We start from the raw sequence: 21933 nt of genomic DNA, 5'->3' as shown, positions 1-21933 counted from the left end.
TTTTCTATTGGAGAACCCTCTCTCGCTATTTTTATGACCATATTTGTTGTTATTTGGCTGACATGATCGTTCCATTCTACTATTCCATTGTTATTATAAATAGTATTGCGTCGTCTTCATCACAAGTCTGCATAGCAGATTGCTTGAAGTTGTTTTTCTCCCATTTGGTATCCGTTTTTAGTTTTTATTTTTTTATAATTCATCTTTGATCAGGTTGAACCATAGAGGACTGAGAAGAAGGTAAAATATTATGACAAGGATTTATCCAAAAATTAATTTTATAGAACCTTTCAACATACCACGAAATTATAATTGAAACTAAAAAACATCTGTTCACTGCACACTGCAAGCGTTCTAAACAGTCATGACGTTAGTCACGTAGGCAGAAAAACAGCGTGTTTATTGGCTAGCGATCAAACAAGCAGGTTTGCAAATAAACCGTCATTACCAAGAAAGAGTTTTGCAAATAACCTTAACTTTTATGTAGCTTTTATAATTGGAAATAGGCAGTATTGAAAGGTTTCAACGATAATAATACATTTCTTATCAAAAATCTATTTAACTATGCGAAAAAAGGAATTTTTGTTATTTTATCGATTAGAAACGTTTGCAAATAACGACCTTAAAGTCTTTTTCCTTTGGACATACCTATAGACACATTTTTCGACATTGACAAGAACTCGGATTTTTATTTATTGTATGCACACAGATTTTACCATGCTTGTAGCATTGTTTGTAGCATAGGACGGTTGATTATATGCCAAATTTGGTTACTTTGGCGATACATGATGCTTTGGTAAACGGCATAAAAGTGAACGGAAGTTTAATTAACAACATTAGGTATGCCGACGATACAGTCCTAATAGCCGAAAACTTGGAAGACTTAGAAAGAATAATGAACAAAATATTAAGATATAGTGGAGAATACGGACTCTCTCTTAACATCAAAAAAACCGAATTCATGAAAATTAGCAAGAACAACAATACAAACGAAATATTAACGGTATGCAGCCAGCAGATTGAGAGAGTAAAAAGATATACTTACTTGGGAACGATAATCACAAAAAATAACGATTATACTGCAGAAATAAGAGTCAGAATTGAAAAAGCACGTGCCAATTTCGTGAAAATGAAAAAGAGTTTATGCAGCAAAGATCTGACATTATCCCTCAGAATAAGGCTAATTAAATGCTATGTACACAGTGTACTCTACTGTGGAGCTGAATCATGGACATTAAACGGGAATACAATAAAACGACTTAACGCGTTTAAAATCTGGACATTTAGAAGATTGTTAAGGATTCCATGGGTAGATAGAGTCACGAATACCGAAGTGTTAAGGAGAATAGGCAGAGAGAGGGAAATGGGGAATACAATAAAAGAAGGGAAATTGCAATATCTCAGACATGTGATGAGAGGCGAAAGATACAACATCTTGAAACTCATAATTCAAGGAAAAGTAGAGGGTAGGAGAAGCGTAGGAAGAAGATGCGTTTCCTGGTTGAAGAACCTGAGAGAGTGGTTTGGTTGCAGCTCAAGGCAATTGTTCAGAGCAGCTGCCTCGAAGGGAATAGCCATGATGATTGCCACTCTTCGCCCCGGAGATGGCACTTAAAGAAGAAGAAGATGCAATTTGCCAAACAAAATCGATCCTATTATTTTAAAAAATAAAGGTAAGTGTAAAATCAATTGAAAGATCGTTTGCCAGAACATTTATAAAATTTAGGGTTATGGTATAAAAATTTGTTAATATGTATGTCATGAAAAAAATTAATCAAGTAATATACCTACCTTAAGAGGTAAATATTTAATTTTTAGGTTATCAGTATAGTCAAGAAGATTAAGCCACCATACTGATACTTTATTTAAGATACCGTTAAAAGTGAAAGGAAATAAATCTCTTGGCATGTTTATAAGGTATTTTGTATATTGCTGGGGGATAAACACGAAACATAGACCACTAAAAGGTATAGAAATAATTAGTCAATAATAAGGTAATATAAAATAATTTCTACTTGGTCTAGTAGAAGATATGACAGTATGGGAATATTTTACGTAAAAAAATAATTTATTAATATATTATACTAACAAAATAAATTGAAAAAAGCAGCTCTAAAAATATGTATTTATGATAATGTTTAATACACGTGTATATTATCGAATGTTGCGCAAAGAAACTTTTTTTTATTATTCAAAGATGACTTCAAACAACGCTGCTAAAGATATTCAACCTAATCTCGAGCTAGAATATGACATCAAAACAATTAATATCTTTTTTTTCTTCTCCTTCTTCTTCTTTCTCTTTAAAAGCAATTCTGCTTGTTTATTGGCGGATTAATACCTCCATGGAAGGTCACTCCATCTTTTGCTCGTTCTTCCCGTATTTTGGGGACACGGGTCTTCTCCATTCTGCGTATGTGGTTATTCTATTCACTGTTCTATTCACTTCTATTCATACTGTCATATCTTCATTTATACACTGTACGTTATATTTTCTTCTAATATCGTTACTTCTCTTTCGATCTCTCATCGTATTTCCTATAATTTTTCTCAGTACTCTCATCTTTGCTGTTTTTAGTAGCCTTTGCGTTGTAGCGGTGTCGGGTCTTGTTGTCTGAGGCATAGGTCAATATTGGTCTTACACTGGCTTTATAATTTCTTGATTGCATCTCAGTGTTAATGTGTCTGTTTGGCCATATAGTGTTATTAAGGCATCCTTCCAGTCTATTTGCTTTTTATACTTGCTCTCTCACTTCTTTGTCCAGGTCTCCATATCTAGACAATGTAATTCCCATGTATTTTATTTCCATTACTTGTTTATTACTGATGCCATCAATTTCTATTTAACATCTAGTTGGTTCTTTGCTGACTACTATGGCTTTAGTTTTCTGAGATGAGATTGTCATATTAAATTATTTCTCTCTTATGTTAAATCTGTGGACCAGTCTTTACAGATCTACTGAGTTGCAGCTCAGTAGATCTTTTTAGAGCAGCCGGCAATAAGGTACGGATAGCTGTGATGATAGCCAACCTCCGATAGGAGAAGGAACTACAAGAAGAAGAAGACCAGTCTTTGCAGACTATCTTCATCTTGGGCTATCAATATTGCATCGTCTCCTTAACAGAGTATTTTGATTTTTTTGTTTCCCATTCTGTATCCTCTTCCTTTGTTCATGCTTTTGATGATTTCATGTATGACCAATATGAAAAACATGGGGCTCAATGAATTCCCTTGTCTTATTTAGCTGCCTATTTCTATAGGTTCTGTAAGTTGTCCATCTATTCTGACTTCCATTTTGTTATTTTGGTAGATGTTTTCGATACTTTTTATAATATTTAGGGGAGGTTTTCTATGATACAGAAGATGGATTACATCTTTGAGTATTACTCTGTCAAACGCTTACTTTGGGCCAATCGGACACAGAAATGCTGGTCTATTATACTCTAGTGATTTCTCAGTAATTTGCTTTATAACAAATATTGCATCTGTACACGATCTTCCACTACAAAAACCCTATTGTTCTTCAGCTAAACTTATCCTCTGATTCATTATCACTTGTAAAATTTTAGTTGTAAGTTTTTGCGTAGTATTTAACAACTTTATACCTCTGTAGTTTTCTGGTTGTTTTTATCTTCTTTTTTGCATTGTGGAGGATTGCTGCTGTATTTTGTTTCTAATTGTCTTGTAATTATGGTATGCCTTTTGTGTTTTGATTACCATGTATTTCAGGTAAGCTTTTTTTCTTTTCTATACATTTTTCCTTCACTTCTGTACAAAACCTTGGAGTTCTTTGCCTTGGGAATGATTTAGTTTTATTTATATTTATTTCTCCAAGAACTTCCTTGGCCAAGGCTAAGATATTAGACTTAATTTTTGGCCCAGCTTTCGTCGACTCCATTACTTTCTGTGATGTATGTGTTTCTGCTTTCTTCGGTTATTCTTTTTTGGAATAGGTATCCTATGGAGTCATCCTGTAAACATTCGACTTTTATCTTTGTGGTGTATTCTAGTGTTTTGTTATCACGTATGTGTTCTCATTCGGATTGTGCACAATACCAATTTATGATCGCTACAATTAATATCACCCACATGCAATCCAGAAAGGCAGACACAAAACCATTGCACACGTTTATTATAAGGAAAGTAAAAAAGGAAGATGTACCTAAGGCGAAAAAAATCACCAACCTTATGTACATGAAAATATACATAGAGGAAAATATTCACGGGCTCAGCCAGCACACATGCTTTAAAGAGGCAAGATGTCTTAAGTGCAGAGAAGACTACCTGACAAAATTCTGCAAAATTTTAGCAGAACAACAGGCTAAATGTACCAACTGCCAGGGGCAACGCCCCGTTAATTATGGAGGATGCCAAAACTACCCACATTGGAAGACCTAGAGTACAAGCACCTACAGACACCAGGATACAACAACAAATGAGGATAGATGGGCAGTCATACGCACAAGCCACAAAAGCACCTAAAAATAACATCTTGATCTTAAAAGAGCTACAAAACGAACTAACACACAAGGTGGAAGAGCTGGTCACCAAAATAGTGCAAAGAGCGAATCAAAACATAAACCTAACACTGAACTGAGCTACGAGATACCTGAAGATAGGCTCCTGGAATCTAGGCGGCGTAAAAACCAACGAAAACGTACTAGACGAACTAGTTAATAGATTCGAAATCCTTCCGGATAAAATGCCATTTCAATATCAAATTATAATTTTTAATCACGTGGAGTCAATACAGTTTATGAATACCGAAATGAGCTGATACAAGTCATGGATATTTTAGAGAATGTATTAAATTGAATTCAACGATTAAGCAAGCCGGTATATGTAAAATTAGATTACGGAATAAAGATTTCATATTTTAGTTAACAGCTTTTCATAAAATCATGCCACATGTAGAAATAATTTTTAAGCAACTGCAGATGATTCATACTGACCCCATTAAGGCTAAACAGGATCTGGAAACATTTGAAAAAACAATGCAAACAATTTGTGATGAAATGGATACAGATTGACTAACTAGATTCAGAGCTAGTAGAAACCGATGAACCTTTTCCTTAGAAAACGCGACGTTGTCCTCATTCCGAATATCTGTTTCAATAAATAAAAAATAAAAGCATTGGCAGTTTGTGATTTCATTTTACAACAGATTAGGGCTAGATTTACTTTTATAGGACATCTAGTAGCTACTGCATTATTTATTAAAGAACATTTTAACGAATATCAAAAAGACTTTTCCAGACAAATTGTCTCTGATACTGTTGCCGTATATTCATTTCTAGCAAAAAAACCTTTAAAAACAGAACTGCAAGTACTATACGAAAAAAAAAAAACTGCAATCCATTTCTGAAGCCGTTCCCCTTTTATTATCACTTTCAAAGAAATAAATAATACCTATATACTTTTCAAAAAACTATTAAGCTGCTGGAAGTTTTAGTGACTACGCCTATGTTAACATCTTAAAGCTGAAAGATGCTTTTCTATATTAAAGAGGATAAAAACAAAAAAAAAAGAAAGACTAGTTCTTGTAAAATGAAGAATGTTATCGGCTGAAAGAGTGTTTCAAACAGCATTGAAGACTTTAATAAACAGTGTAAATTTTCCTTTTGATAAAATTTTTGAAGTACCATAAATTTAATGCTTGATGCGGATTCTGGTAAGTTTCTATTATTGTTTATATTTTAAAAATAAGTGCTCCCGATACTCTTAACAGTTTTAATATTTTGTAAGTATTGTTCTTGTTGTCGGTTTGTTTTGACATAGTATCGTTATTTCTTACCTTATTTACCTTCTGAATAAAAAAATCCTTTTTTATTCTATACTATATTATAAATTTATCTATTTCTGCACCTCCTCTTTGGTAGTCACGAGCCGCCACTGAGTAAGAAATCAAGTATATAAGGAAAATAGGTTAGCAGGATATCTTAATAACACTATATGGCGTAACCGACACATCAACTGTGAGATGAAACCCAATAATCATGTATGCATCAGAAACAAGATCTGACATAGCCAAAACAGAGCGAGTGCTAATAACAGCATGAGTGACAATACTCAGAAGAATTACAGGAAACACACTGAGAGACCGAATAAGGAGTGACGAGGTTAGAACAACATGTAATGTATAGGGTATAAACGAGTGGAAACTTAATTGAAAACAAGGATGGAACAATCACATCAGTAGAATGGCGGATACAAGAATCGTTAAAATAGCAAGGGACAAATCACCGAGTGGTAGAAGTATCGGGCGATCGCGCAAGAGATGAAGTAACAAAATTGTCTATATAAAGAAAGTAGAAGAAGAAGAGTGTTAATAGATCTAAAAAAGGACTTTAATAAACATAGGAAATAATATCCAAGTGTATCACAATCAAAAACTTGGAATTAAAGTGACAATTTTTGTGTGATGATTTTTATGTTATTCGAGTTGACTTACAACCAAATCGGAATCAACTCGGTTTGGATTATACGATAATGTAGCATAATAATTTATTATTTGACAATGGTTTTCCAAATATAACCGCGATCTTCATTTGTCTTATGACGAATTTCGTCAATATTTTCCGAAAAAAAGCTATTTACAGACCTATCTATCCTACTTAATATTCCACGTTGAATAGTGCATATTATTAAAAAAATAAAAACCAAAAGCACAATATACAAAAACCCAAAACTATAAACGAGTCGACCATATTCTTATTTGAAAAGTAAAAATCCAACCAAAGTTGTTGGGAAAGAATGAAATAAAAAAAACGGTCATCAAACTTGGATTTGTCTATAATGGTTTGTTTTTCCAGAACTGTTTTAAAAATAGAAGACATGTAACTTCCACAAAGAATAAAGGCTTTTAGAAATTATCTCAAAGAAACACTTTGAACAAGAAAGATATCGATTTGATGGGTCAAACAGTAATCAGTTCTTATTAAGTTACTTCTTTATGTGTCTAGCTCGTGAGATAATATGTTTAAACGCAATATTTTAAAGTAATTACTATTTAAATGGGAATATGCCAGAATTAAAGGTTAAAGTATGTTTATTGACATTTCAATTTACAATTCAGAAATTGTTCTCAAAATACAAACATTAGATATATATATATATATATATATATATATATATATATATATATATATATATATATATATATATATATATATATATATATACTTACCACACTAATTGGCAACATTGACAGAAGGACCGGTAAGGCAGATATGGCTACTTCATTAAATACACCAACTTTTTGAGTACTGGAATATTTAGCAAATCGTCCGTGGGTCTTCAGTTCCAGTTCAGAATGTACAATGGCTTCCTGAAAAATAAAAATAGTATAAAAATATCTAAATACTAAAACGTATTTCTTCAATATAGTTGTTATACTTATAGTTTAGTAATTGATTAATACTATACTAGATTAATACTTTACTAGATGCAATAAATAGTGAATGCATTCAAATGGGACTTGACATCAACACAGATAAGACCAAATTTATGATAGTATCAAGGAGTCCAATAAATAATGAACAACTAACTCTTGGTGGACAGCAAATAGAGAGAGTGACAAAATATAAATATCTGGGAGCTTACATCAACACAGAATTAGATCCAGACTAAGAGATCCGGGTACGAATAGAAATGGCAAGGGCAGCGTTCTTAAAATTCAAACAATTGTTCTGTAACAAAAATCTGAATATTGCGCTGAGACTGAGGTTTGTTGAATGTTACGTCTGGTCGCAACTATTGTACGGGGTAGAAACATGGACACTAAAAGCGCAAATAGTTAAGATTGAAGCCTTTGAACTTTGGATATACCGGAGAATGTTGAGAATCCCATGGACTGCCAGGGTCACCAATGAGGAAGTGCTGAGAAGAATGGGTCGAGAAAAAAAATTGTTGAGAACGATAAAAGTACGAAAGACTGTATACCCTGGACACATACTAAGAAATAATAAATATAGCCTTCTGCAGGTCATCATGCAGGGTAGAGTCGATGGCAAAAAGGGAATAGGTAGAAAGAGAAAGTCATGGCTGCGAAATATTCGAGACTGGACAAACATGACTGTAGACGAATTATTCCACGTTACAAAAGACAGAGAAGCTTTTAAAAATGTGGTCGCCAACCTTCGTTAATGGGGACGGCATAGGAAGAAGAATTGATTAATAAACGCTCGTGGATCAACATGACATACGGTGAAATTTGTGCTAAGAATACCACCCTGTCCAAATCCGAAATATCGGAATATCGTGCTGACAGGATGTAAGATACGTGGGCTCTCTACCTTGTCCAACATCCTATTCAACATCCCTTTTTTTCAACTTTTAAGAAAAGAATAGAAATCTTGACAAATACCAAAAAAATGGCCCAAAAGAGGACTTAAAAAAAGTGATTATTTTAAGTCAAATATTATTACTAAAATTATTACCTAACTATGTCTGCAAAAATCCGAATGCCACTTCTTACATCTACCTTAAAACAGATCCGCCCCAGTCTAGGCCCTTTTTGTAGAAAAACGTAACCTTTTAAACAAATCTGATAAATATCTGTTTAATTATCTGAGGACAGCAAATGGTGTAGTGCATGGACCCTCTCCAAAGTATGAGTAAATATCTATGCGAAAGCCTCGTCTAACATCGGTCACAAAAGTCTGTAATTACAATTTTTAAGAAACGAAGTTACCAATTATTCGTCGTTTGTTTAAAGCTTATCTTTATGGGACCTCATGCTATCTAACCTCTTCAGTATAACGTTTTGCAGATGTAAACTAAAGTATTTGCGGACAACGTAGAAGTCCTACAAGTTCTTATGAACAAAATCACGTATTACAGTCAACAATATGGACTCAATATAAACGTTAAGAAGACAAAGCTTATGATAATTAGCAAGAAAAGAATATCAGAAGGTCAACTCTGCGTCAACCAATCCCCTGTAGAAAGAATGACGCACTACAACTACCCCGGCACCATAATAAATGAAGAATGGACCAACAACCAGGAGATTAGAGCACTCATCGGAAAAGCTAGATCCACCTTCAATCGGATGGGGGCCTTCTTCAAGAGTCACAACCTCTGTCTTGATATAAAAGTAAGCAAGAGAAATCGTCGACATCCAAAAACTTTAGATTTGCACCAGTCCATTAACCTTGCAATTAAAAATATTATATATATTATGTATAAAGCCAAAGAACATGTTACAGTTAGTGCTGTGTTAAATAAAATAAAAGACAATTACATATTAGTTTAACGATTTTGTAGAGAGTGCTGAAACATTTAGGTTTTCGATATAAGAAGACAAACAATAGACAAGTATTGTGTGAACTCGCTAATATTGTTTCAAAACGGTGGCATTTTTTAAGAAAATACATGGACAATAAAACGTCTGATAGTTCGAGGCAAGTTGTATTTTTAGATGAATTTTCGCTATAGGAAATGTGTCAAAATCATCCTGGCAAATGTTATTCTTCTAGTCGTTCCTGTAATGGTAAACGCTACATTATACTTCATGATAGAAATGATAACCATGGAAATATGAATGCAAATATTTTTGAAGAATTGTTGGAAGAAAATTTGTTAAAAAAAATTGGAGCGACCATCCACAATAGTGTTGTATAATGCATACTACCATTCAAGAGTAGAAGATAAATTTCCTTTGAGCAGCTGGACAAAAGAAGAAGTAAAGTTGTGGTTGACAGAAAAGAAAATTTATCATATATTAGTGACCTATTTTTAAAAGTCGATTTACTTCAAAGGTGTGAAGAGCACTAAATTCAAAAGAAATTTGTTACCGACCAAATGGCTCTTAAATATGGCCATAAAGTTCTTCGACTTCCGCCCTACCACTGCCACTATAATGCAATTGAGTTAGTTTGGGGAACGCCAAAAATTTTTGTGATAAATATGCATCCAAAACAATAGATGACGCTAGCGTTCTTAGTTTATGAAAAAAATCTATAGAACAAATAAAGGCAGAACAATGGCAAAATTGTATTAGACATACGGAAGACATAATCGTTCAAATCTTTTGAATGTGTTTTCAAACCGAGCGAGTTATAGATGAGGTCCAACCTTTACTTATTCGGATAGACAATTCAGATAGTGACGACTCTGATAGTGAAATATCAGACAGTGAATAGGACAAATCGTTTGCTAAAAAGAAGTAACAAAAAAGTGTTTCGGGAATTCAATTCGGACTTTGTGGTGTGTTTTAGTTAAACGATAAAGTACCTTCGATCTAATTACTGGACTGCATACTCTCAATAGCTTTGGTATTAATTACTGGACTACACTTGTTTAAACGTTTTGTTTTGCTGAAAACTCGAAAGTGATTTAGTGCCAATTTGTTTCAAGGTTATATTTAATACAGTGTCTGCAGAAAGTAAAGTCTTGGATGTATTTTATTCAAATTTGGATATACCAGCAACTTGGCAAGTATTTTCCAATTTTACTGCATGCAAAACTATTCGTATAATTTTCACTCTAAGTAAAATAAATGAACATTTAAGTATTCGAAATATTCCGTCCCACTTCTTTTAACACGCCCTGTATATACATATTATTTTCATTTTATTTGCCTTTGATACAGTAAAATCCAATATTATTACTGAACATAAAATACAGGAAATTAAATATTTTTACTTCTCAAGCGATCGGAATTAAATATTAAAGCCCCCACTGTTTGATGCCCACTGATCATTTAATTGCATATCGGCCATCATAGGGTAAAAGGACTTACTTAAGCACTAAATGTATCCAGATGTGTCACCTTAATCCTAAATTTAGGTTTTCATCCCACATAGCGGGTTGATAATTGTTTCCAAATTACCAAATTTCGTAAAAAAACAAATAAACCCTACATATACGAAAAATGATTTCTTTTAAATTTAAGACTAAATGATGAATTTATGCTTTTTGTGATAATATTTCCTCACCTCTCCCAAAACAATAGGAAGGTACTCATTGTAAGTTATATGTTGTAATTCAGCAATAACAATCCTCCTGCTCTCATAAAACAACACTTCATCGTTCCAGTGTTTATTCAGTTGCGCTAGATTTACTGCTACCCTATTGTGTTCCTTTAGGATGGCGGAGTAAAGAGCATTGGATCTGCACGCCGAACATGCAGATACGTTAACCAAACCAGCGTCGTAGGTGCGGAGGTTTTCCACTTGTTGGTCTGTATTTCCGTAGATCGCCGATGCATCCAGGAAGGAAGTGGCTAGATTCATTTGGTCACGGTAACCTGCAAAAAAAAGATTAGGTAATAAATTACAGTTTAGATAATTGTTAGAATGATCTGTGGTCACGAATTATATTATACCAGGAAATCGTAAACCATAGTGTAATTTTTTCTTATTTCGTAGACAACCTGAGTCACACATTATGATAATTACAATGGTTTTTGAATTTTAATTAATTTTTTTAATAAGTTAGAATGTTTTCACAATATATAGCAACCTTTGGAAATTGGATTATATTATTCGTTTGCCTTCTAGTGTATAAAAAAACTAAAAACTAAAAAATGGAAAATACTTTTCCAAAAAATAGTGTTTTAAGTACTTCTAAGTCAAAATTTCATTTCAGTTAAAAAATTACAACTATGTACTAACAAAATTACAAATATTACTCTAGATAATATACCCTGAGGAAATCATTCAAGAAACAGTAGAGGATGTTGAAGCCGGAAATCGAATTAATAGAGAATGTATCAATAATATCAGATACGCGGATGACATGGTGGTATTCGCTAACAGTTATCCTCCTCCAAGTCCTCCAAGATTTTATGAATAGAATCCCAGAAGTGAGTCAGAGATATGGACTTTCACTGAACATTAAGAAAACAAAATGTATGATAATCTCTAAGAGAGAATAGCAAATTGAAAGAATAAGTGTGAATAGGCATTGGGACTATTCCGAGAAATAAAATGCAGGATAGAGGAAGCAGGATCTGCATTTCAAAAAATTACTAAGCTATTTAAATGCCATGATTTATCAGTACCCATAAAAATCAGGTTACTACTCATGTTACATCTTTCCTGTATTGTTGTACGGAGTTAAGTCGTGGACTCTCACAGACGCTACCTGCAATAAAATTGAGGCTTTTGTAATGTAGTTTTATCGTCGAATCCTAAAGATATCCTATACCGACCACGTTACTAACCAAGACGTTTCATTCAGAATGCAAAAAGAAAAAGAGTTGTTAACCACAATAGAAACTGCCAAAATCGCATACCTCGGTCACATCATGAGGAACAGCGAAAGATATGAGTTGCCGCAATTAATTCTACAAGGGAAAGTTAAAGGAAAACGAGGACCAGGAAGGTGACGGATTTCCTGGCTGAAAAATCTACGTACGTGGTTCTACACAACAACCACAAATCTTTTCAAAGCAGCAGTTTGCAAAATACAGATTGTCATGATGGTCGCCAACATCCGAAACGGATAGGCACTACAAGAAGAAGAAGAATCTGGATACAAGGTCTAAGTTACAAAAACTGTTTACGATTTTTTTTCTTTATGATCTCCATAATATAGGTTACTCTCCTATGCTACTAAGTTTTTCACAGACTAATCCTTTTAATTTCTAATTTTGCGCACACAGGACAACTTTTTTCGAATACCACGTTTTCCTATATTTTACATTAATACTTAATTGGGAAATGTAATACCTTTCGCGACCTAGCATACTACCCAAATGTCTAATATTTCTCACTCTCAGTGCTCTCCAGAGTTGTCTCGCTCTATTTAATTAGGATTTCTTCATTTGTTTTTTTTTCTTCTAGGAATTTTCCGAAAATTCTCCATATTTTTTTTAATGCATTGTACTAATGAGAAATGAACACTAAAATATACCCACATAGTTCTCCTGCTCTTCCTTGTGCATTAACAGCATATGTACATTGTTGTGGACGTATGCTTCTTGCAGATGGGGTTCCTGCAAGTCGAACGGATATGCTGTGTGAACCTGTTTTTTGTTATAGGGCAATGATGACATCGAGGCTTCTGCGCATTTATTTTAGAGATGGTGAGCATCTTGATTTTTGTCAATAGGTCACTTGAATCAAAAGATATCAAATATTTACCGTCGAGCTGATTGTCATTGTCGAGCCATTTTTGTTGTCATAGCTTTCTTTGATTGGGCTATCATTGTAGGTAATCAAATTTTGTCAAGTAAACCAAATTTTTTTCAGTTTTCTTTACAACTAAAATGTAGTTTTTCTGCTTTGACGTATATAGATATTAGAATGGAGTAATCACAAAAATATTTCACAACTATTATTTCACGACAAAAGTGATGATCGAATCCAACACTAAGAATTGCCGTGAATCATTCAATAGGTTACCAATGAATCCTTTGAAATAGGTAAAAAGTAGAAGAGCGTCATCATAGAAAAATTCATTAATTATTTAATAGTGTGGCATAACGGTGGTACCATGACCACATCTTTGTGATCATTTCCGCACGTTAATTGATGTCAGAAAATTATTGTTATGATAAAACTAACGCAAATCAACCCACGCACGATCATAAACCACGGCAGGTCATGGCTAAACTTGGAAATTTTAAACGAAGAATCGTTTGATATGTTTTTTTTTGACGTCCTCTCAAACAAAACGAAAATATTTTGTTTACATATTCATTTAACTTTTGTCATCTTTTTTCAGATAAAACTATCCCCCTTAAATAACTTTTAAACTTCTAAATTTTAGGAAAAGTTCAAAAACACGTCAATTAATATTTGAAGGGGGCGATATTATGTCATATTTACACTTGCTGGGAAAGGCACCGCCTCACCCCCGTATAATCCCTTTATTTTTTTTTTTAAATTACTTTACCCTTGTTTTATTTTATAATTGGATTCTACTTTTTGTACTGATTTCAAAAATGTGTAATACATTTGGCTTGAAGTGATTAGTTGATGAAATAGACAATTTTTCTTTGTTTGCACTTTGCAAGAAAAACATAATACTAAGGCACAAGTACGGAAAGTGTATGGTTGTGCTCCCCATTTTGTGTTTGTTAGTTTGCAGATGATATATGATATTATTTCTGGCGCTTACTTTTTTCTTGATATCTTGATAGTGATATCGATAAGACAGAGTTCTATCCAGACGTACGCCGAGGTATTTTGGCGTCTCATTGTGTTCCAGCATCTGACCACGCCATTCCACCTCCAGTGTCCTTCGGGCATGCTTGTTTTCCAAGGTGGAAAGCATACACCTGGGTTTTTGTAGGGTTAGGTTTCAGATGGTTTTCGTCATAGTATAGTGCTAAGTCTTCTAGGGCATCTGTCACTTTTACTTCGACTTCATTAAAGGTACTTTCCTGAGCTGCCACAGCTGTATCATCCGCGTAAACAAACTGTCTTGTTTGTTTGTTTTTGGGTTGGTCGTTGATGTAAATGTTGTATAGCAATGGCGCGAGGATTGTTAGTGCTGCTGCTAGAATTTTCAATGAAGCATACCACAATAGACATGCAACTTATAAGTGTACGATTGAACTGATGCAGAAATTTAGAGTAACAAGGCCAGTTTGCAGTTAAAATCACAACCGACAGGGACTCGTAAATAACTAAGCAATCCAAGTAGCCGTTTTATTGCAATTTAATTTAGACTAAGCAATCAATGTCAAGAATAAGCAGAGCAATCGGTGTTTCACCTTTAACAGCCTTCCGAATCTTCGATAAATTTAAGTTTCATCCATCCAAAATTAAATTGTTACAAGATTTAAATAAAAGAGTTTGATCGTTCTCTCGAATTTTGCGAATAATTACACGATGCATAATTTATAATCCACAATTTTTAAGCCATATTTGCTTTTCTGATGAATGCTTATTTTCTGTAAATGCCTTGGTGAATAGACATAAGTTCCGATACTGGGCTGAGAGTGATCCACATATTGTGCGTGACTTTCACACACAGCATCCTCATAGGTTAAATTTATGGTGTGGTATCTTAGGGTATCACATTATCGGACCCGGGTATTATATTTTATTACTGGACACTTAAATGGTGCATCATATCGTGATTTACTTAAGCAAGTGGTTGACCGGATTACAAAAATAGTAGAAAATGATAATAATCTTTCCGAAAATTTGGTTGTATTTTAACATGATGAAGCTCCATACTTTGCTCTACCTGTGCAACAATTTTTAAAAGAAACTTTTGCCGCTCGTTAGATAAGTAAAAGAGGACAGATGATGGATTGGCCACCTAGGTCACCGGATTTAACTCCCCTAGACTTCTTCTTTTAAATGTATTTAAGAAAAAAAATGTATGCTTCTGAAACAGAACCTCTGGATGATTTACGACAAAGTATAGAGGATGAATGTCGACAACTTAATGCAGACGTGGTAAAAAATGTCATAAAAGAATCTTAAAATATATTGTACTATTGTATGAAAGTTAATGGCAATCACCTTAAACAAGTATTGTAAACATTTTTGGTAGTGAATTGTTCATTCTAAATGTTTGTAATAAAATTGTTAAAACAATTATTTTTTTAATCCAGTTTTCTTGATTTTGTATTTAATTTTCTCATAAACTAATTACTTTAAGCATCATGTGTTCATAATGCTTAATGTTCATAATAAACATTTTTGAATTCAGTACAAAGAATAGAATTCAAATATCAAATAAAAAAAGGTAAGAGTAATTTAAAAAATTAAGGGATGATATGGGGGATGAGAGGGTGCCCTTCCCAGCAAACTTACATATAACGTAATGCCTCCCCCTTCAAATAGTAATTGAAGTGTGTTTGAGCTTTCCTAAAAACTACAAGTTCAAAAGATATTTAAGGTGGATTGTTTTATCTGAAAAGCACTGTTTAAGATATGTTTAAAATCTAAATATATTTTTATAGGAATTTATTTACTTTTCTAAAGAAATTACTTCTTTTCCTCTAGTAACATTTTTTACTTTTAAAAAAAGCTAACAAAAATCTCGCTAGATTTTTTATGTCGACACCTACGTCTGTAGTCATTGTATACCGTCCGCAGGAGGATAATCTACCGCCCACACTGATTATATCGATAGAGTATGTGAAAAATAACCAAAGAAGACAAGACCAGAAAATGTCACTAACAAAATTTGGGTCCTGTAAGTATAGAGATTTCAATAAAGGACAGCACCAAAATATAAAGCATGGTTAAAATACCTAGAAATAAGTCCCGAATGATACCTAAGTTAATACATAAAAAGAACAACAAAAATATTCATTTAATCCTTGAAAGTTACTGTATATTTTTTCTTCCATATATTTTTTAATTTTCTATAATTTCAAAACAAGAAAATGTTTAAAATGTATGGTGTTGCTAACACAACGTTTCTTATTACAGTTTTTGGTCTTACTAGCAATTTTTCTTTTACCCCTATTTAAGTGAGACTTTCCGAACCACGATACTGTAGAATACTACAGTCAACTAATAAATTTATACTTATTCATCTACGTTCCACTATACCCACACTACAACAACAGCAACAAGTTCCTATTTTTAACTCCATGAAGACTAGAACTTATTTAACTGCAGCTGGCCAACCATACATTTTTCCATAAGTATTATTTTCTCGTTTTGTACAGCCAGCTTTAGGTAGGATTTGTTTTTAAAGTTATACTTCTATACGCCCGTTCGACGTAGGAAATTTGTACGGGAGTAAATCGGCAAAATCATTACATATTTAAGATATAGTTAAAAAAAGGACAGAACATATATTTGCTCTCTCTTCCGCTCTCGAGAATGTATTACCGAGAATTGTCAATTATTTTGAAATAAATTACTGTTGTATCTGATTGGCAAATTTTTTGCGTGTTTTGTTCATACGCTGGTATTCGTTTTCAAACGCTTGTGGGATATCTATAAATATGGCGTTGCAATATTTTTTTTCTTCAGGACTTTTTAATATTTCAGGACTCTTTTCCTGGCTAAAGAATCATAATGATTTTAGCAAATTTCCATATTTTTGACAAGTATGATAAGCTTAGCATGCGGTCAAATATAACTGTTAGTATAATAATGGTCTTACGAGTTGTTTTAGTTGTTTTAGTACTTGTATCGAGATTAAATCTTAACATAGGGGCTTTCGTAAGTTGAGTTTGTTTAATTATTTCTTGACTTATACCGGGTCTTATACAATTTACATGAAATTAGTCCTCTCCACGCCTGGTGCAACAGCAAATGTTACTCCTTAGGGTAAAAAAGGTAAGGTTAGGCAAAGAAATAGGACCAATGCTAAGGTTTTTAGGAGAAGGCAGGATAATAAGTGAAGAAATCAGGGAAAGCATGGGAATAAAAGGTACAATATTGGATGACATACAACAAAAGCCGCTCCCAGACATTTTAACTTCCAGATTAGATTCCATCAGACCAGTAATGACATACGCGGCAGAGACACGACCTGACACAGAGAGAATAAAAAGGATGCTAGAAATAGCAGAGATGAAAACATATAGAAAAATTGATGTCAAGACACTATGACTAGACAAAAATTAATGCAAGTTGAAGAACATCAAGAACTAGACAATTAATAGAAGAGTAGAATGGAATGATCATACTAGCCTAATTACAAAAAAATAGAGTAGTTAAGACCCCAATAGGACGACGATCAGTAGGAAAACCACGAAAACGATGGAACGACAACTTACTGGAGGTTTATTGAAAACAGATAGAGTCATGTCTACATAAAAAGAAGAAAAAGAAGATCAGATGCCAAAATTTTGAAAAATTGAATCCGATTTTGTTGCGTAAAAGTATTATAAAGAAATTGTTTTCCAAATATAGTTTACTCTCAAAGTTATAATGGACAAATGCTTCAGTTTTACTTGATTATTGTACCCTTTTAGTTTTTAAAGCGATTAATAGTAAACAAAGAAATTGCGGTAATGATTTGTAGATGTATCAATACATTGGCATGCGGTTTATATAACTACCATTCATTTTAATAATGGGGATTCAAAAAGTATGTTATGATATTACAACCAGTATGACTCATTTTAATTAATTGATTGTTGGTATGTCAATTAACCACAAAATAAGATAATATATTGTTACGAATAAGAGAATTAATTACATCAGTTTGTTGTGTACTCATAAAATAATTATACATCTATAGCTGAAGAAAATAAAACTAAATAAAAAAAGTTGAACATTATCTAATTTTTTACCATTTGGATCACAGAAGTTAATTTGAGTGTTATTATAAATTATAACCCACATATTATAAACATAGTAAAAACAGATTAAAAAATGATGTTCATTATCAAAGGGCATTATTTTTAGTGGAATGGTATGTTTTTTTTACAATAGCGTGCGTATTTAATAACTTTTGGGTGAAGCAATAAAAATGGCGTTGGAGCTGAAGCAAACCATTCCGATGTACATTAATTAATTTAGAAATTTTCGCTTAATTTGGAAGCGCAATGTGCCTATAGCTCTATAAACAAGTTGATAAAAATTCCTTGACAAGAACGTATAGACGTAGACCAATAGTACCAGCTAAGGATTTATCTACTCATTATACTGGTAATTACTTTTCTACTGATAAAGTTTGTATTTTTAATATTAATACAAGTAATAAAAAAGAAACAACAATTTTTGACAAATAAAATGCTGAAAATTAAACAATGTAAAGTTTAGAAGAAGCTAAATTAAAAAAAAAATGATTTCTAGGTATATATCTGGTAAATGAAATTCTAAAATAAATACTTGACTGCAATATGAAAGCCTGCTTCTTTGGACGACGACGATGACGGACATTTGATTCAATTTCCGTCATCGTAGAAGATTCATCGTAGTCTAGCTTATTGTTTAAAAATGTATTAATTTTAGATTTTCGTTTTTTTTTGTGAAATTTTTAATCTAAGCATTATAAATACTTGCAACTTTACAGGAATTATTGGTATTCAGTTGATATTACTACAAGTAGCTATTCCAATAGCAGGTAGTCCGAGACTGCATACATCAAGAAACCCAGACTCATTATCCAGCAAATTTTGGTTGATCGCACTACGCAGTACTACGAAAGATATGATAATTAATAACTTGTAAGAACGATTTCCGAAGTGAAAATCGAAACGTCAAATAAACTTAATTTTGAAGTAAAATTATGGCTTATTCCCAACCTAACTAGTAAAGTGAAAGCTCCAGGTACACTGGAACCTGTTTAATTTGAACTTCTCTAATTCGAAATCTTATTTTATTCAAATATCCTTATTCTGGTCTCTAGCATTTCCTAAATATGTAATTGTAAAAAAGTCGTGAATAATTCGAATTATATTTTGGACAATTCGATCTTTTCTACAAGCTTAAATAACAATTTCATGCTGGAAATTTCCACGAAAAAAGGTAGCATTCTTTTCTGTCCTAAACCTCCACTTTTTTAAGGCATTTAAGGCCATTGAACATTGTACTCGTATCTGGAAACTAAATTTTTCCCCATCCGGCACGCCCCTTTAATTATGATGCGTTGGCGTTGCAATAAGCGCCTTCACGTCAGTATATCACTGCGTTTTAAGCGAAGATATCGCATGATAAAATTCGAACAAACAAAACTTTAACGTTATCGGAAAAATAGCCTCAATTTACTACTTCCTCTTTCTTCTTGGAGTTCCTGTTAACATATTATCCACCTACGTGAAGACTAAAGAAACAACTGTGAGTACGGTAAGAAACGAAAAAGTTTAAGGGAGCCAGAAAATTCAAATTTAGACAGTTGTGTTTTAAAAAGGTTTAAAAAAGCCAGGGATAAAAAGATCTCCGAGAGTGGTCCCCTTATAAGAAGCAAAGCTGAACAATTTGCTATTAAAATGGGGAAAACAATTTTGAGGCGAGTACAAGGTGGTTAGATGGCTTCAAAGAACGCAACAAAATTTTATTCAAATCCATTTGTGGAGAAAGCGGGGCCGTTAATCACCAAGAAGCCAACCAATGGAAACAAAATTGGAGGAGTTGATGCACTAGGTACTGACAAAACACTGGTATTTAAAAACGAAAAATATCGAACTAAGCAAACAAATAGTCACTCTGTCAATGGACAAGTCAGCTAATCCGCGTTGTGTTAAGAACGTCAAAACCACTGGAAAATGTCAGCCCAAAAGCTTGGATGACTATTGAGCTTTTCGAGAAATGGCTGACAAAAAATTCATAAAAGAAAATTATTTTGTTGATTGACAACAGTACGGCACACAACACTATTGCACTGATAGAAAAGTAAAAGTTATTTTTTTTTTCACAAAAAATCCTAAACATTTTTACAGACTTTTTTTTGATTGAAAATATATTGACGGAAAATTGCGACTCAATTAAAATAAAGTTAGACATTCTTCAAGTCTCTCGAATATGTAAGAAAGCTTGGGACAAAGTAACCCCCGAAACGATAAAAGAAATCAAAACAACAAATTTCAAAAAAGCTGTTTTCATAAAAACCGAGGAGAACACAGAAAACGCTGACACTTTAAGAGAAGAGCTGCTTTCAGTTGACGGGATGGGCGTCATTACTGGTTCTGTCAGCTCTTATGAAGATTTTGTTAACGTAGATGAAGATGTTGCACTATGTGGTAAGATAACCGATGCAGAGATCATCGCTGAAGTGCTTAAGAACAATGATGAAAAACAAGAGAGTGATGAGGACGACGCGTCATCAGTTGCGGGGGAAATACATTTTCCGGGTGCGGCTGAAGCAACAAATCATATTACACAACTTAGACTTTGAAAGTAAAAATGACGTAAATCACTCTATTTTTCGTTCACTGAATATCGTAGAATCTTTTGTCATTACCAAGAAGCTAAATTCAAAAAGCAACTAAAATTTCGGATTTCTTTGGAAAAATTAAAATCTGTCTTTTTTCGTTAATTGTAACAAACGTTCTTATTTTCAATCAATTTTTTGAGATAAAATATTTTATTGTTTTAATGACGCGTACTCACTGGGCCAATTTTTAGGCCAAGAATTGGCAGAAAATACCAATGAGAACACATGCAAATGATAAAAATCAATTGAGCTTTTTTTATAGCTTGAAAATGTTTCAATTGGTATTCTTGACCGAATTTTGTTGGTCCATTTTTCTAGGTTGACAGAATTAAGCGATAAAAATGGTCAACCATTGTTGATATCGTTTGCAGATATTTTTGTAGGTATCTTTGATACTACTTTTTTGATAATTCGAATTTTTTAACGGTCCCCTGAGATTCTAATTATCCAAGTTTCACTATATTATAATTAGGAAATATTTTAAAAATCAAAATCTAAATATTTGATCCACAATTTAATTTGGTAATGTTAAAAACATGAAGTATGAAAAATTTTTTGGGGTTATTCTCATATTAATATGTATTTAGTTCTACGACAAAATATCAAAATTCCTAGAAAAATTAACTACCAACAGATGAGCACTTTGTGAAAGAATAGTATTATTACAATAAACCTTAACTATATATCGCTTAACTTAAAAACCCAAGATTAAAGATTGTAACAGATTATTAAACCCAGTCACGTACAAAATAACGAGCGAAACTTTTTGGAATTATTCAGCGGGTATATTCCCCTATTCGCAATCTTCTATTTTCAGCGACTATGGTCATGCAGTTCATGATAGTTTAATAAGTACAGGGTTAATTTATAAGCTTCGTAGATAATTAAAAATAAATCGAAGTTAAATTAATTATTTATTATTAGGTAAATACATAAGGATCCTTGTATATTTTCAGCGAAAATAAAATCCAAAAAAAAAACTTTCTAACATTAAAACACTGAAAACTTTTGTTTTCAAATACTTTTTTCTATTTCTGTATCTTTACCAGTGGGCTCTTTATTATAGTCAGACCTCTATATTTTTAGTATATACTTGACGAGATGTATGATATACTTTTAATGTAACATTACTCTTTCACAGGGTAGAAAAAGGCAAAATAATTATTGTGTGTTTTCAA

The 21933-nt window shown here is 32.9% G+C and overlaps 1 protein-coding gene across 1 annotated transcript in view; it reads right to left on the bottom strand.

Moving 5' to 3' along the window:
• The window catches only part of LOC140447258 (uncharacterized), a 258442-nt gene that overhangs the window by 19414 nt on the left and 217095 nt on the right, over positions 1 to 21933 (bottom strand). The window contains exons 4-5 of the mRNA XM_072539812.1: positions 10942 to 11252; positions 7188 to 7328 (exon numbers count right to left, since the gene is read on the bottom strand). Coding sequence (XP_072395913.1) covers positions 7188 to 7328; positions 10942 to 11252 — 452 coding nt within the window. The remainder of the gene's footprint in view (positions 1 to 7187; positions 7329 to 10941; positions 11253 to 21933) is intronic.

The sequence above is a fragment of the Diabrotica undecimpunctata genome, chromosome 8, assembly GCF_040954645.1.
Source record: "Diabrotica undecimpunctata isolate CICGRU chromosome 8, icDiaUnde3, whole genome shotgun sequence".
In the NCBI taxonomy this organism is placed as follows: Eukaryota; Metazoa; Arthropoda; class Insecta; order Coleoptera; family Chrysomelidae; genus Diabrotica; species Diabrotica undecimpunctata.
Note: the sequence above shows the minus strand (reverse complement) of the source record. Positions and strands in the feature narration are given on the sequence as shown.